This window comes from Podarcis filfolensis, assembly GCF_964270895.1.
Source record: "Podarcis filfolensis genome assembly, chromosome: 17".
NCBI classification, from domain to species: Eukaryota; Metazoa; Chordata; class Lepidosauria; order Squamata; family Lacertidae; genus Podarcis; species Podarcis filfolensis.
In genome coordinates, this window is record NC_139621.1 from 39,058,466 (window position 1) to 39,074,478 (window position 16,013).

At 43.3% G+C, this 16,013-nt stretch overlaps 1 protein-coding gene across 2 annotated transcripts in view; it reads left to right on the plus strand.

Annotated features, from left to right (window-relative positions):
- Positions 1 to 381: 381 nt before the first annotated feature.
- The window catches only part of SPAG17 (sperm associated antigen 17), a gene marked incomplete at its 5' end in the record, with an annotated part of 77,335 nt that continues 61,703 nt past the window's right edge, over positions 382 to 16,013 (plus strand). The window contains 7 exons of one of the 2 annotated variants that reach the window (XM_083592613.1): positions 382 to 550; positions 4,780 to 4,920; positions 6,118 to 6,207; positions 8,631 to 8,762; positions 9,726 to 9,924; positions 11,365 to 11,559; positions 14,015 to 14,196. In XM_083592613.1, the coding sequence (XP_083448739.1) occupies positions 449 to 550; positions 4,780 to 4,920; positions 6,118 to 6,207; positions 8,631 to 8,762; positions 9,726 to 9,924; positions 11,365 to 11,559; positions 14,015 to 14,196 (1,041 nt within the window). The remainder of the gene's footprint in view (positions 551 to 4,779; positions 4,921 to 6,117; positions 6,208 to 8,630; positions 8,763 to 9,725; positions 9,925 to 11,364; positions 11,560 to 14,014; positions 14,197 to 16,013) is intronic. The other variant, XM_083592614.1, reaches the window with a different exon arrangement.

The following is a 16,013-nucleotide window of genomic DNA, read 5'->3' on the forward strand; positions in this document are numbered from 1 at the left end:
AGGTATTTTTATTATTATTTAGTAAAAGCGCATGTCGCCCTTAAGACCACAGCACGAAAGCACAAGATGCATTTTTTTCCCTAAAAGACAGGTTTCCCAATATCCAAATGTGAGCAAAAGGTTATGCCCATTTCAAAGAAAAACTGCGAGCCGAGGTAGGAAAAAGGATGCTGAGAAACACGGATTTCCGTGCTGAACAGCCAGTGGCGCCAAATAAATAAAAACAGGGGCCATAAATTAACGCCTATGGGTTTAATAACTATGTTTTGGAGCTTTTTTTGCGACCCAGCCTCGCAACTCCCAGCCACCCCGAAGGGCAGGCCTCGCCCGCAGGCCAGGCGGCGCTGGGGTTGCCCTGGCGACGGCGGCGGCTCTTTGGGCGCCTGCGCGAAGGGCCGGCCCGCTTCGGGTTGCCAAGGCGACCGCTCGGACTCTTCCTCTCGAGGCCATGGCGCCCAAGCGGCCCAAGAGCGGCAGCGCGGCCTCGGCGCCCACCGGGACCGGCTCCAAGAACTGGGAGGCTGGGCTGGTGTCTGCCCGGTTAGAGGAGGTGCGTTGGGGGGGGGGGCGCGGGGAGACACACGTGTACACACACACACACGTTCATAATATATGTGTGCGCACGCGTATGTAAACACAAGCGTATATACACATATATACGTGTACACACACACATATATGTACACAAACACAAATATATACACACATATGTGTACACACACTCACAATATATGTGTACACACATATGTAAACACAAGCGTATATACACACATATACGTGTACACACACACATATATACACACACATATATGTACACAAACACAAATATATACACACATATGTGTACACACACTCACAATATATGTGTACACACATATGTAAACACAAGCCTATATACACACATATACATGTACACACACATATATACACACACATATATGTACACAAACACAAATATATACACACATATGTGTACACACACTCACAATATATGTGTACACACATATGTAAACACAAGCGTATATACACACATATACGTGTACACACACACATATATACACACACATATATGTACACAAACACAAATATATACACACATATGTGTACACACACTCACAATATATGTGTACACACATATGTAAACACAAGCGTATATACACACATATACATGTACACACACATATACACACACACATATATGTACACAAACACAAATATATACACACATATGTGTACACACACTCACAATATATGTGTACACACATATGTAAACACAAACGTATATACACACATATAAGTGTACACACACATATATGCACATACACACAAAGGTACACACGGGTACACAGATGAGGTGCGTTGGTTGGGGTGTGGCGGGGCGGGGAGACACACGTGTACACACACACATTCATATATATGTGCACACATATATGTATACATAAACATATATACACACATATACGTGTACACACACATATATGCACGCATACACAAACGTACACACAGATACACACATGTACACAAACACAAACATATACACACATGTGTACACACACATACACATATTTGCACACACTTATAGTGCTTTTTTTCTTTAAAAATTGTTTAGGAGTACTCTCATTTTGACTCAAGAAAACCACCGTTTTATCGTTCAAATTGGGGAAAATAAATAACATTAAATGGACAAAAGTACAAAGATTCACAAAATGCTTAGGGGTAGGCGTACCCCTGCGTCCCCCCCAGAAAAAAGCATTGCATATATACACATACACACACCTGTACACACATAGACATATATGTGCACACACACACATACACACACACAAAAACATATATGCACACATATATACACAGATACACACACATGTACACAAATATACATACACTCGCATATATATGTACACACATACACACACATGCACAAGCTTCACTTGAGCTCACTTGTGCTAGAGATCCTAGTTTTGCTTCAGAGTCTCCCTCTTTGTTTAGTGCGTTTTACATTGAAGGAAGGGCATGTGATGTGTTGTAGCCCAGGCAAACCCAATGCTTATCCTTGGTGGAATTTAAAGTGGAATTTAGCACATTTACATCCCCCATTTTCTCCAAGGAGCTCAAGGTGGTGTACAAAGAAAGGATAATTTCATTTATGTTATTATTTGCATTTATATTTCGCCTCCCCCCCTCCCCCAGGTGGCCTCCATGGTTCTCTTGCTTCCTAATTCCACCTGCACAACAACCTTGTGAGGTGTAGGTTAGTCTGAGAGGCCTTGACTGACCCCAAGGTTGCCCAGTGAGCTTCATGGCCAAGTGGAGATTCAAATCCGCGTCTCCCAGGTCCTAGTTCAACACACGAACCACTATACGACACTGGCTGCTTAGCCCTTGAAGTTTCTTTGATCCTTGGACAGGTGTCAATACTCAGCCTTGAGCAAGGAGCTAATGCATCATTTTGGTCTAACGAGCACACCATACATTTAAACACCCAAAAAACCCTGCAAATTGTAGTTTCCCTTACAGAGCTACAATTCTCAGCACCCTTAGCAAACTATAGTTCCCTGGATTCTTCATTTGGCGGGGGTAGGGGTGGATTCATGTATTTTAAATACACTGAATAAAAAAATGAGCTGTGAGATCCTCAGATCAGATTTTGTTTCAGCCGCAAATTCATGAGCAGCCTGATCCTTTGTGGCAATAGGCATTTCTGAGCCCAGCTGCAGACAGTAGACTTTTGTTGTTGTTTAGTTGTGTCCGCCTCTTCGTGACCTCCTGGACCAGAGCACGCCAGGCACTCCTGTCTTCTACTGCCTCCCGCAGTTTAGTCAAACTCATGCTGGTAGCTTCGAGAACACTGTCCCACCATCTCGTCCTCTGTCATCCCCTTCTCCTTGTGCCCTCCATCTTTCCCAACATCAGGGTCTTTTCCAGGGAGTCTTCTCTTCTCATGAGGTGGCCAAAGTACTGGAGCCTCAGCTTCAGGATCTGTCCTTCCAGTGAGCACTCAGGGCTGATTTCCTTCAGAATGGAGAGGTTTGATCTTCTTGCAGTCCATGGGACTCTCAAGAGTCTCCTCCAGCACCATAATTCAAAAGCATCCATTCTTTGGCAATCAGCCTTCTTGATGGTCCAGCTCTCACTTCCATACATCACTGCTGGGAAAACCAGAGCTTAGATGAGCCTAATGCTTTAAAGTGACTAGTCAGCAAAGTTAAACAAGTCACTAGTTTCACAGCTTTACTGCCCTTCTTAGGGTTATCTACAGTGCCTGATAGTTTCACACCCAACTGAAATTAATGGGACATAATTCAGTTGCAACTAATATTGCATTGATTTCTGCTTAATTGCTTTATTGTGCTTTTATTTTTTATATCATATATATATAAATGAAAAATCCTAAATAAAATAAATGCCACGTTCTGCTCTTCCCTCAAGCCCCTGTAAATCCAGATGACACCTGTGCAGCTAATTTAAAGGAGATGCTGACAGAGGCTGATGTAGTGATACAGTATCAGCCATTGCTCAGTCAATTTCTTATTAAAAGGATCATTAGTATCTTAGCCCTGAAGACAGAGTAATTTGCGTGGGGTGTGGCAGAGTTGCTGAAGGTCACATTTGGCACCCCAAATGCTGCTGGACTTTATTATTGACAACTGTGAAATGTACGATGGCTTGATACATTATTATTAAGGTCACTGCCCGTTAATTTCATAATGGTCCTGCCAACCTTTCAAGCAGCCCTTTAATAAGCAAGACTAATAAAGTGTATTTATTGGCTAACACTGGAGATGTGTATTAATTGAAAGAAGGGCCATTTACAGATAGCAACACGAGGACAATCCTGGTTACTTTCCACACTGTCAGGCGTTTGTCTTATATCACTGAAGCCCTCTTTTTTATTCGGAAATCTAGCATAATGGCTTTAGGTTTGAATTTTGCTGTGGCTGGTTTCAGTATTTTGGGTGGACCTCAAAAATAGGAGTTAAAGAATTAGGTGTATTTGAAGTCCAGACAAAGCATAGTAAGAATTGGCAAATGTGACAGCTCTCTTTGGAAACCATTAGCATTTAACAGCTTACCATATATAAAAAGGTAAAGGTACCCCTGCCCGTACGGGCCAGTCTTGACAGACTCTAGGGTTGTGCGCTCATATCACTCTAGAGGCCGGGAGCCAGCGCTGTCCGCAGACACTTCCGGGTCACGTGGCCAGTGTGACGAAGCTGCTCCGGCGAACCGGCACCAGAGCAGCACACAGAACGCCGTTTACCTTCCCGCTAGAAAGCGGTACCTATTTATCTACTTGCACTTAATTGTGCTTTCGAACTGCTAGGTGGGCAGGAGCTGGGACCGAACGACGGGAGCTCACCCCGCCGCGGGGATTCGAACCGCCAACCATGCGATCGGCAAGTCCTAGGCGCTGAGGTTTTACCCACAGCGCCACCCGCGTCCTGATGGAAAATATAAGGTCATATTTGAGCAATCATTTTAAAAGCGTAGCTTGTTTTTGCAGATATTAACATAAAATTCCATTTGTTCTGAAGTGTGTTTTGATCCGCCATACATTTCTAAGTGTGTAAGAAATTATAAATTTGAAACTTTGCTTCATATTATTTTCACAACCAATGCAAGTATGTCTAAATCATACAGAGAATTGTCACTGAATATTGCTAGCGTCAAATACATTGAGAAAATTATTCTGCAGTATAATATTGCCATCTGGTGGTAAGAGAGTAGTTGTCTATACTTCTTGAATGTAAAAATTGTTTTTTATTATTTTTGGGATAGGAAAATTGGATTCCCAGTATCGCAATGGTTGTTGGGGAACAAACCGAGGATGAACTTCACACGAAGGCCCTGTCTCTTGCTGTGCAGGTGCCAATGCGGAGGCTCTTTAGCATGGTGACTTGGGAAGGAACATTAGCCCAGGTATTTGGTATTTATAATGGTGAGAGGTGGGGTGTGGATGCTGGGGTTAAAACTGAAACGAGAATGCATCTCTACCAATAGTGATGTAAAATAATGCTCACCCCATTGCCACGGGATGGAAATATGCTTTCTGGTCTCCTGGGATATGATTCTCAGAATAAGCTGGAGGAGAAGGACGTGGGCATTGACAGGGAGACAGAATTTAAAGACTAGATGTAGCTGGATTGAGAGGAATCACTCCGGGGCTCATTTGCATCCCTTGAAACTGGATTGGAGGAAGGAAATTGGAAGTTGTTTTACCCCCTTTGTTTTGTCAGATATCTGAGTGGAAATCTTGTACTCTCTATTGAGTCTTGACACTATACCTTACAAGAGCTTTATTAGCAGTAGTTTAAGACTTTGGTCAGGATAGTTTTAAATGTCTAACATGCAGCATGTTTATAAGCCGTGTAGAGTTCAATATACTTACTTTCCTTAGAGTGCAATACATGTACTCTCCTTAGAAGATTAGGCTAGGGATTTAAGGAGTAGCAAAACCAGTTCTGTTTGCGCAAAGGATCATTGGGCATGCACATGATAAGCCATTTTTGAGTTTCAAAATCAGATTTTGATATGGCATAGGAGCTTGCTAGTCAGAATAAAAAAAAGGTAGATTTTACCTTTCCCCAAGTCTTCAGACTCAGCTAAAGCAGTCTACATTAAGCAACACATCTCACTCTGAGGATGTCTGAGTATCATAAACCTAAACCTAAAGGTAAAGGACCCCTGACAGTTAAGTCCAGTCGTGAACGACTCTGGGGTTGTGGCATTCATCTTGCTTTACTGGCCGAGGGAGCTGATGTTTGTCCGCAGACAGTTTTTCCGGGTCATGTAGCCAGCATGACTAAGCTGCTTCTGGAGAAACCAGAGCAGTACACGGAAATGCTGTTTACCTTCCTGCCGGAGCGGTACCTATTTATCTACTTGCACTTTGACGTGCTTTCAAACTGCTAGGTTGGCAGGAGCAGGGACCGAGCAACGGGATCTCACCCCGTCGCAGGGATTTGAACTGCCGACCTTCTGATCGGCAAGCCCAGAGGCTCAGTGGTTTAGACCACAGCGCCACCCGTGTCCCTATTACAAACCTAGGGGAGCATAAAATAAATTCAGAAAATTAATTCTCTTGTCTTTGTTCATTACATTATATATGTTTTACAGATCATGGGGAGTGGAGAAGTAAGCAAACCAAAGGGCAAAGAAAAAGAAAAGGAAAAGGAAAAGGAAAAAGAACCGCCTTTGTATACTGAGGTGAGTGAAAGGATTTTTAATTACCATTGCTTGGATTACTTTTCTAGCTCTTGTCTCTTCGGAAGAGAGTGCTTTCATGGCTGGGGCTGTTTGCTTTGCAGCTGGTACTGAAGAAAACCTTGAAACTTTTTTTTATGAGACGCTAGATGTAGAATAGTGTACACTTTACCATTTCTAGTCAACATACTAAGGGTAAGCAATGATGTGTCAGGATGTTATATGGTGAGCAGCTAAGTGCTACTTCATAGGTCATTTCACACGTCTGCACTTATTTTGGAGTCCAAAACAAGACAGACAGCTTCAAGGCACACAACGCACAACTGGACTTGTATAGGTTTGGACAAGTCATCATACCAAACCATGGTTTGCAAGATTTGAGCTTCCAGGGCATAAACAAATGGTTTAGAATTTCTGGAACATTTTTTTCTTTCTGTTTGTTTGGAACTCCTCTAGGTGCTGTAGACTGTAGAAGGCCACCAGGTCTCAGTCACATGAGCAAGGTTGGCATGTTTTTCCTGGATCCCATTAACCAACTTGGTGTTCCTTCAAAGCATCTTCAGGTTTAAGACTACAGACAAGCCACTAGTATTATTAAGACCTGGTGCTCCTTCCCTACACTGCTATAGCATTCCCTGCCCGTAGTGGTATCTGCATCTCCTTCCTGCATCATTGGCCCTCTGGTTCTAGTGCAGGCTAATCCAGCATTGTCCTAAGAATAATAAACAGTGTTACTTTATAATAATAAAAATAAACGTAGTTAACAGGAACCACACTCGCACCCAGCCCTCCAGAAGTCAATTAGAGTAGATATAAATATGTTAGCATTTGTGCTCATGTTTCACTTAACCATGGAATGATCCACCTGCAATTATCACTTTAATTACACTCTCCAAGCTCAGGAGAGTGAGACTTGGCTCTTTCCCCTTGCTTTCTTACACCCAAAGTAATGCCCCCCAAAGGAATGGTACCCTTTGGTGAAAACTTGCTGCATTTAGGATATCATTTAGACGGTTTCCAACTTTGCTGACTTGTTTAAGTCCTCTGAAACTATTAATGCTTTACACAGTTCCAGTGCAGCCTGCAGTTGACGGTACAAAGCTAAAGTAACTCTCCCTCATTCACCATATGAACCCTGGCAGCTGTAGGCTGGGAACTACATAGCATCTTTCTCTGCCCTTGCATTTGTCGAGAGTGAAGCCCTTTGACTGCATTCTCAACATGAAGCCTGCCAGCTTCGGAAAACATATTGACATGCAGCAAGAACAGTCGTCCATATCTGTGAAAGCAAAATCGACACCATATGCAGTCGAGTGCAATTTCTCCAGAGGTGTGAGGGTATGAGAGGATGTCAGAACTGTGGAGTAACACCTCATTCATTCAAAAGCTATAAATAGATCCAGTATGCTCAAAAAGAAAATTAGAGAAATGTTTTATATAAAGTCTTCCTTGGAAACACTTTCAACCTTGGAAGAACATTTTAAGAGTCACTATCATGCAACACCTCTCTTTCTTCTAAAAACTATTGATGAGTTTTTGTGTCATGTTGTTGTTTTTAAGTGGTTATGTGAATGTAAGGAAAAGATCCCAGATGTTAGTAAGTTATATGAAATTTGGTGGAAACAAGCTGTAAAAAACATAGTCATAAAACAGCTTGTCAATGCCACACATCTGGACAACGTAGCCGTATGTTCTTACTGCTGTCATCACCCAAAGAAAATTCAATAACCTTATTCCACCCCAATTAGGCTACACACCAGCAGAATCAGTATGAACAAGAAAGGGGGAAATTGTACCCGGATGGAAACTCTAGTACCCAAAAGTAATTCTGAAACTGCCATTGGTTAGTTTGCATTTGTGTTTGCAGGTACAAATAATAGCAAGGTTCCCGTTGTTGGTTTACTGTCCGAACAAATTGTACTTAAAAACAGCTATGTTATAGCAGTGCCATATCATACCTGAAATCTGAACCTGAAGGTATGGTGGAATCTATGAACACCGCTTGAATGCCAAACCAATAGTGCTTGTTCTACTGGAATGGGACTGCATCATGGGCATATCATTGTCCCATGTCCTAAGCATCTGTGTTTCCATGACACCCACATCCATGGTGTAATTTCGCACCAGGTCAAATATGGCAGGCTCACACTTCTGTTTGCTACACTCACCAAAATTTGCCAACACAGAATCATGTCCTGTTTTGCCCAGGTTGCTATTGGTGAATTACAGCCTTTCCAGAGGGGTTGGAACAGGCTCTATAGCTGATTTTCCTTACCTTTTAAGACAGGCCAGACTTGCAAACCAGACTGGTACATCCCTATTCCTCATTCCCTAACTTCAACCAGTATGCTTATGTCTCCTGTTGCAGGACACCACATATACTGAATTTAATACTGAAGCAGTAATCATTCGTTTTCTCTTTGCAGGTGTTAGAGGTGGCAAAAATCATTCTCAGTAATGGAGAAGCACTTCCCGTAACTCTGATTGGAAAGTTAATTAAATATCAGATGCTCTGCATTAAACAGAAGGACCTGCAGAGAAGGGCTGCTGAAAAGAAGGTATTTTAGGATCACCTGGGAGTAAGTCCTATTGAATTCAATGGACTTCGGAGCTGAAACATAACAAATTGTACTTTTAGTCAAATGCGAAACAAAATACCACTTGAATCATAAGCAATTTGTTGAAATAGCAATCTGTATTATTTTTTGTGGCAGTCAGAGATGGATTATATTTTTGTAACTTTGCTTATCTGTGGTATCTGTTAGTACTCTGCATTTATTTAAACTGAGTTTAATTTTAGTTGTTCTTGCTGTTGTTATTGTTTAGGCAGCGGTCCTAACTTTCCTGGGAGGCTGGCTGAAGGGTCTTGGGAGGTGGTATTAAGTGCTTTTGACAGAAAGGGAGTGTCATTGGCAAGGCGACACTTTAGATGCCAGAAGTTGCCCAGTACAGCGGAATGAAACTAGGTGTATAAAGTTCAGGCATGGACCTGCCAAATCTAAAGTGCACGCACACACACACACATTCCTCAAGCAAACCCAGAGAAATGACCCAACATCATGCCAGCCCAGGGTACAACCCTACCCTGGTCACAACAAAACCCTGAAGCAAGGGGCAAGGAAGTTACTTTGCCAGTGGATTTTCCTGCTAGCTTAAATGCAGTTTAGCATTGCGTGGACAGGCAATTCATAGAGGGGTGAGAAGGAAACTAAAATGTGCATAGGGAAAAGAAGGAAGTTGCCTGCTTGGGCTCCAGCAAGTTATAGCAAGTATCCTGGAGGGCTTTGGGGTTGAGGGAGAAGTGTGCTGTGCAGCAAAACTCTCCTTCCTGCACCATGCAGGGATGCTTCAGTAGGAAGGAGCAAGCGGGTGGAAAGGGACTCATTTTTCCTTTTCAGAACACATACTAGATTTGGAGCCAGCTGCCTCAGATAGGAGTGCAAATGATTGTATTACGCCAACGTAATATTTCCCCCTGTTGTTTTTCATAAGATGTGCATGTAGTTTATCTAATTTGGTAGACAACCGAGGACAAGGACAAGGAGAAAGACGAAAAGGGGAAAGGGAAAGGGAAAGGCGGCAAAAAGGAGAAACCTCCCAGTGCCAAAGGGAAAGGGAAGAAGAAGGGACCTGAGTCACCGAGTGCGTCAGCAGCTACCATTAAGAAAGACACCAAACTTAAACGTCGTGGAGAAGAAGATGATCTTGACAAATACATTGGTGTGTAAAATACAAATATGCTTCATGTCAAAAGAACTACAGATTCAGGACTTCAGACTGATTCACACTAAGAGGAAGCTGTAGCTAATCCTGGCATTCTGAGGAGCTCAAACATACGAGACATGATATTAGAATGTAATAAATTAAATTACAGGAAGCCAGTAAACATAGAATATATGAAGAGAGTAAATGATGATTAAGCAAATCCTTTTGATCTTTGCTTTTAGATTTCACATATTTTTAGAAATATGTCCTGCTAGTTTCAAGAGGAACTTAGCATTCAGCAAAGCATGTTTAGGCTCACAGGTTGCAAAATTTGCCTGTAAATACTAGAGAAGGTCTTTCATGTCTCTTTGTGACTGCCTTGTGCACACAGGCAAAAGGGAGATCCTTCTATCCAGAAGCATTTCAGGTGCTGAATAAACAGGCATAGGGAAGAGCAGGGTTTTCCTTGGATAATTATTCCCATTTCCTGCTCCCATGAAAGGAGATGGGATGCTCCCCCAGCCCCATGTTGCCTTCCATTGCTTGCTCAGTGAATCTCAATATGGTATAACCCTTTTAATGTCACCTGTCAGTTATAGCTTTGGCAATGCTTGCTGGGGAACACCTCAGAAATAAAATAAGGGATGCCTATACTGCCTCTTTCTTCCATTCCATGGCAGCACATTCCAGCATTAGCAGGAAAAATTTCCTTGGAAATGCCTTTCTGAAGACAACATAGGGAATGATACTATTTGGGCAGGACATACATTTATCAACTCTCTCCAAACACTAAGTGTTAGTTAAATAAGGTAAAGGTAAAGGGACCCCTGACCATTAGGTCCAGTCGTGGCCAACTCTGGGGTTGCGGCGCTCATCTCGCTTTATTGGCCGAGGGAGCCGGTGGTCATGTGGCCAGCATGACTAAGCCGCTTCTGGCGAACCAGAGCAGCGCACGGAAACGCCGTTTCCCTTCCCGCCGGAGCGGTACCAATTTATCTACTTGCACCTTGACGTGCTTTCAAACTGCTAGGTTGGCAGGAGCAGGGACCGAGCAATGGGAGCTTCACCCCGTTGCGGGGATTCGAACCGCCAATCTTCTGATCGGCAAGTCCTAGGCTCTGTGGTTTAACCCACGGCGCCACCCGCGACCCTTGTTAGTTAAATAGTTGCACACTAATAACCCTTTTTTCAAAAGGGTTTCTCCCTGCCTCCCTGCCCCCTCCTGAGTTACACCCATTCCCCTTATAAATTGCTTATGATACAATCCGAACTGTAAGTCTTCAAAGGTTACATGCATTTGAAAAGCAGGATTTGTAATAGATGTATTTATGGAAAATAACTTATATGCAAGCCATCTACCATATATATATATATATATACAAACTGCCAATTTGGATGCTTTCTCAATATTATGCTTTAATAAAACCAATGAGCTTTGTATGATGTTTTGAACAGATGATGAACCAGATGACGGTGCTCAGTATTATTTCATAATTAGTGGTTTTCCCTACCCTCAACTTCTGCCTGTGCTATCCGATCTTGGGATCAATGTCGCAAGCGTCATTAAGATTTCTTCTGACAATTATGAGCCACTTCAGACCCACCTGGAAGGAGTTGCTCTGCAGGAAGAACCATTTCTTGAAGCAGAAGGTGAGCCGATGATTAGCAATTGTATGTGATATGAAACTGAAGATCCACCATTCTTATTCTTGTTTTAGATGGGCATTTTTGTTGTAGCATACTTTGAGCACTTTAATTAGCTGTTAGGGAAAAAAAACCCCAAACCCAAGATATACTATTGATATTTCAATAGACTTTAAAATCTGTATCTTATTCCTCAGCTAAGTCCATTTCTGGATAAATCAGAAGAGTAATAAGTAATGGTGATCATGGCACAGGGCACAGGGCACAGTCCTTGCAGAAAACACTAGGGAGTCAAACTGATCCTTCTTCCTCCCACCCCAAACTCACTTATAGTTAGCAAGTGCATACTAGAATAATAATAATAATGATAATAATAATAATAATAATAATAATAATAATTTTGTGTACCCTGCTCTTTCGGCTGGGTTGCCCCAGCCATTCTGAGAAGTTTCCAACAAATATACAAAGACACAATAGAACATCACACATTAAAAACTTTCTGATACAGGGCTGCCTTCAGATGTCCATGGAAGTTTGTGTAGTTATTTATCTCTTTGACGTCTTATGGGAGGGTGTTCCACAGGGCTTGCGCCACTACCGAGAAGGCCCTCTGCCGGGTTTCCCGTAACCCTTTAGACCCTTGGAAGCCATCAGAATCCCAAGCTAGTGCACCCCAGCCCAGCATCGAAGGGAGAGAGTTGGGCATGTTCAAATGGTGGGGGGAAATAGACAACCAACTCATCCATGTGCCCTCTGATGAAATGAATTGCTTTTCCTCTTTGCCACTTAAATGCTTAAAAAGATCTTAATGGAAACATACAAACAGCCGCTCTTGTGCTTTATGTTAATTAAGGTTTATTTGTTGCATTGTTATAATGCAGTAATTAAAAAACACTTTGTGCCAAGTCACTATCATACTGTGGGATCCCCTGGCCCACAGTAGTTTTCTTAACATCAGTAGTGGTGGTTGAGTCTTCCTGCTTAATAGCTCCATGGAGCCAACAAAAAAGAGGCCTCTATTCTAGGCTGGTGCTTTGGGCCAGGGTCTCCTAAGGTGCAGCAAAAGCTGCAACTAGGTGAGAGACTGGCGGAAGGAAAGAAAGGCAATGGGAGTATTTGTAAAGTCAAGCAGCAGGAAGGAGGAAGTTGGATCCAAGGTTTGCTTCTTGGATCATGGTCTCCATTTCCTTGAGGAAGGACTTATGGTAAGAGATGGCTTGCACCTCACAGCAGTTGGCAAGAGTATGTTTGCTAAGAGTCTTGTAAACCTGCCCAGGAAAGCTTTAAACTAAATCCTGTGCAGGAGGGAGACAATAATACCTAGTACTGGGAATAATAGCTTCATTTAAAGAAACAGCTGGAGGGAATGACTTGTGGTTTCAGTTTCTATACTAAAGCCCAGGGTATGGGAAACAAGCAAGATGAATTTGAGCTCTTAATATGAAACTCACGACAGGAATGTAGAAATTGAGGAGTATATCCTATTCAAAAGAATAGACCAAACAGGAAAGGAGGAAGAAGTACATTACATTAGGGAAAATTGCTTTACAAAATGTGTACATTAGTGTCACAGAACGAGCTGGCCATTTCCAACGGTTCCAAGTTGGAGTTAACTCCTTATTAGCAAAACCACAATCTTCGCAGACCTGACTGAGTGTCAGGCCTAATGAGCACAGCAGCTTATTCCCTGTAAGTCTTGCTCCATGAAATCAGTTGCCAAGACTAAAACTCCCTTCCTCCCCACAACTGTCTAGGTCTCCTCCTCTCCAGGGTTCCACCCCTCAGCAATCAGAGACTGTGCCTGTCTTTGCTTCTCCTGTTTCATGCCTCTTCTGTTTCTGGGAGTTGGGGAGAAGGGAGCTTGTCACAGCAGGAGGGGGAGATACCCATGACACTTCACCAGCCTGATTCGTCTCTGCTTCTTGACCTCCCTCCTCCCACTTGCCTGTTTCAGCTTCTTCCTCTGCCTCTGGACTTGTCTTTGCCACAGACTCCCAGCTCACTAAGCCCTGTTACCTCTTCAGCTTTCGACACCTCCTCTTCCTCATCTCCTTCTGACCGCTCATTGTTGTCCCACCACCGCTCCCCGGGCTCTGAGCTTCCCCCCTTTGGGTTCCCCAGCTGGTTCCTCCTGCCATTCCTCTGCTTCCAAGCAGTCCATTACAATTAGGAGAAATTCTCACTAAAATGCTGATCAGTTTTCATGAGGACTTAACAAAAAAAAGGTGTCATGGAAAGGTAGAGAACTGAACTTGGAAATATGACAAAACTGAAAGAAACCAAAGTTGACAGATTCATCCATTCCTATGTATCATGTTATCTGACCAAAGCTTAGATTATTAAATAGGCTTTGCAAAAGAGTGAGCTGACCGTGGCTTAATCCTTTTTGCCCAAAGTACGTTGAAGATTTGCTATTGGCATACTTGCCTGCTAAAATAATTCCATGCTCATGCAACCCTAGTTGTCGAAGCTGAAAAGAAGAAGAAGCAGAAAGCTGCCAAGGACCTGAAAACCTTCTGGAAATATTTGGAGCCAATTCTGAATAGTGGGAAACCAGGATCAAATCTCTTTCAGATAGCTCGACTCCATCACCTAGTCAATGAGTCTTCCTTTCCTGCTGACTGGAGTAACACTGACATGTTGGTTAGTAGCAGTGCTATTTTTCTAGAAATATGGTGCCAGAACTCACCCTCATTTTCTTAGAATGGCAATGGTGCCCACCTGAGAGGTGCCAGAACTGAGTTCCTGTGAGTTCGCCCTGAACTAAAGGCCCTGGCTAGTCGTATTGGGTTATATTTGATGTAGCACTAAGGTTAACATTCCATTAGTGCATGGATTTCTCCTTGCGCCACTGATCATTTCCCTGCTCTCCTTGCCCATGTGCCCCCTAAATAGGATCTAGGGCCTTCTCCAACTCTTTGGATCAGATTTGGGGGTGGTACAGGCCATATGGGAGGAATTCTCTTGTGCTCATTGTCTTTTACAAGAAGCATTTGTGTGGGGTAAGTGGGCAATAGTGCATGGTGTGACATTTGTTTCTAATTTCGGAGTGGGAATAGCTGTTAATCTGAACCCTGAGGTTTAGCATAGTCCCTCACCAATCAGTATACCCTTAAGGTTCAGTTTGAGGCTTTCTAGAGCAGAGATGGGGAACCTCCAGCCCATGGTGAATCTTGGCCTTCCAGGGAGTCCACTTTGGCCCACGGAGCCATTTTTCCCAAACTGTGCCCACCCACACACCCATCAACTGATATATCTGGTGCTGTCAGCTGATTGGCGGGAGGACAGGGTTTAATGCATCATTCATTGGTTCAAGCAGCCCAGCACTTGTGCTGGAGACTCTGAAAAGCAGAGGTTCAATCAAGAGCTGTTTGAAAGGGAGAGTGCTCCTCTGTTTAAAATCTGAGCGGGTGGCAACGAGTAGAAAGACGTCCGCATTGTACAGATTCCTTTCGCTAATCCTTCAGCCCTGCTTCCTGTTCAGATGTTTAAAGGCTCCTATCTCCTCCTACCCATCCCGAGTAGGCAGCAGAGGGTGGGGAAGAGGAGAAAGAAGCTCTCTCATTCAGTTGCTTAAAGGGCTTTACAAGTCTTCCCACCCTCCACTTATAAGCCTCCAAGATGGAATGTTTAAAGAAGAAGAAGAAGAGTTTGGATTTGATATCCCGCCTTTCACTCCCTTTAAGGAGTCTCAAAGCGGCTAACATTCTCCTTTCCCTTCCTCCCCCACAACAAACACTCTGTGAGGTGAGTGGGGCTGAGAGACTTCAGAGAAGTGTGACTGGCCCAAGGTCACCCAGCAGCTGCATGTGGAGGAGCGGAGACGTGAACCCAGTTCCCCAGATTAGGAGTCTACCGCTCTTAACCACTACACCACACTGGCTCTCCGGGGAAGCATGGCGAGATTTTGCGAGATTTGCAAAACTATACAAGGGATTTTGACAGATAGTTGGGACAACCTACCTGTCAGTTTGTATGGTGTCATCATGACAGGTGGGTGACTACACCCACTTGTCAAATTTGGCCTGTCTGTGGCACTTGACATCAAAATGGTTTCCCATACCTGTCCTAGGGACTAGTGTAGTAATCAAAATACAGTAGGAGGGGAGATAGAAATTTGGCTAAACTTTGTTTATTTGTGATGGTCTATATCCCCTTGGGTGACGCAGCATTGTAACTGGAGATGTGTCCAGTTGGGTGGCAGTTGGTTGACTAAGAGAAATAGTTTTTCTGAGGTGCATTCCAATCTCCAGTGTGCCTTGTCAACCGTCAGTGCAGTTAGGCATGCCATGTGGTTGGTTAATTCCAACATATTCCGTAGGGGTGTGTGATTGCATCACAGTGAAGTAACTGCCGCATTGTTCATCTCTGATCATTGGGCATGGTTAAAGAGAAGCTTCATTTGCAAAACAATATGTCTTGTATACCACATTCTCCTAAATGGATGATGGGAAGAAAAA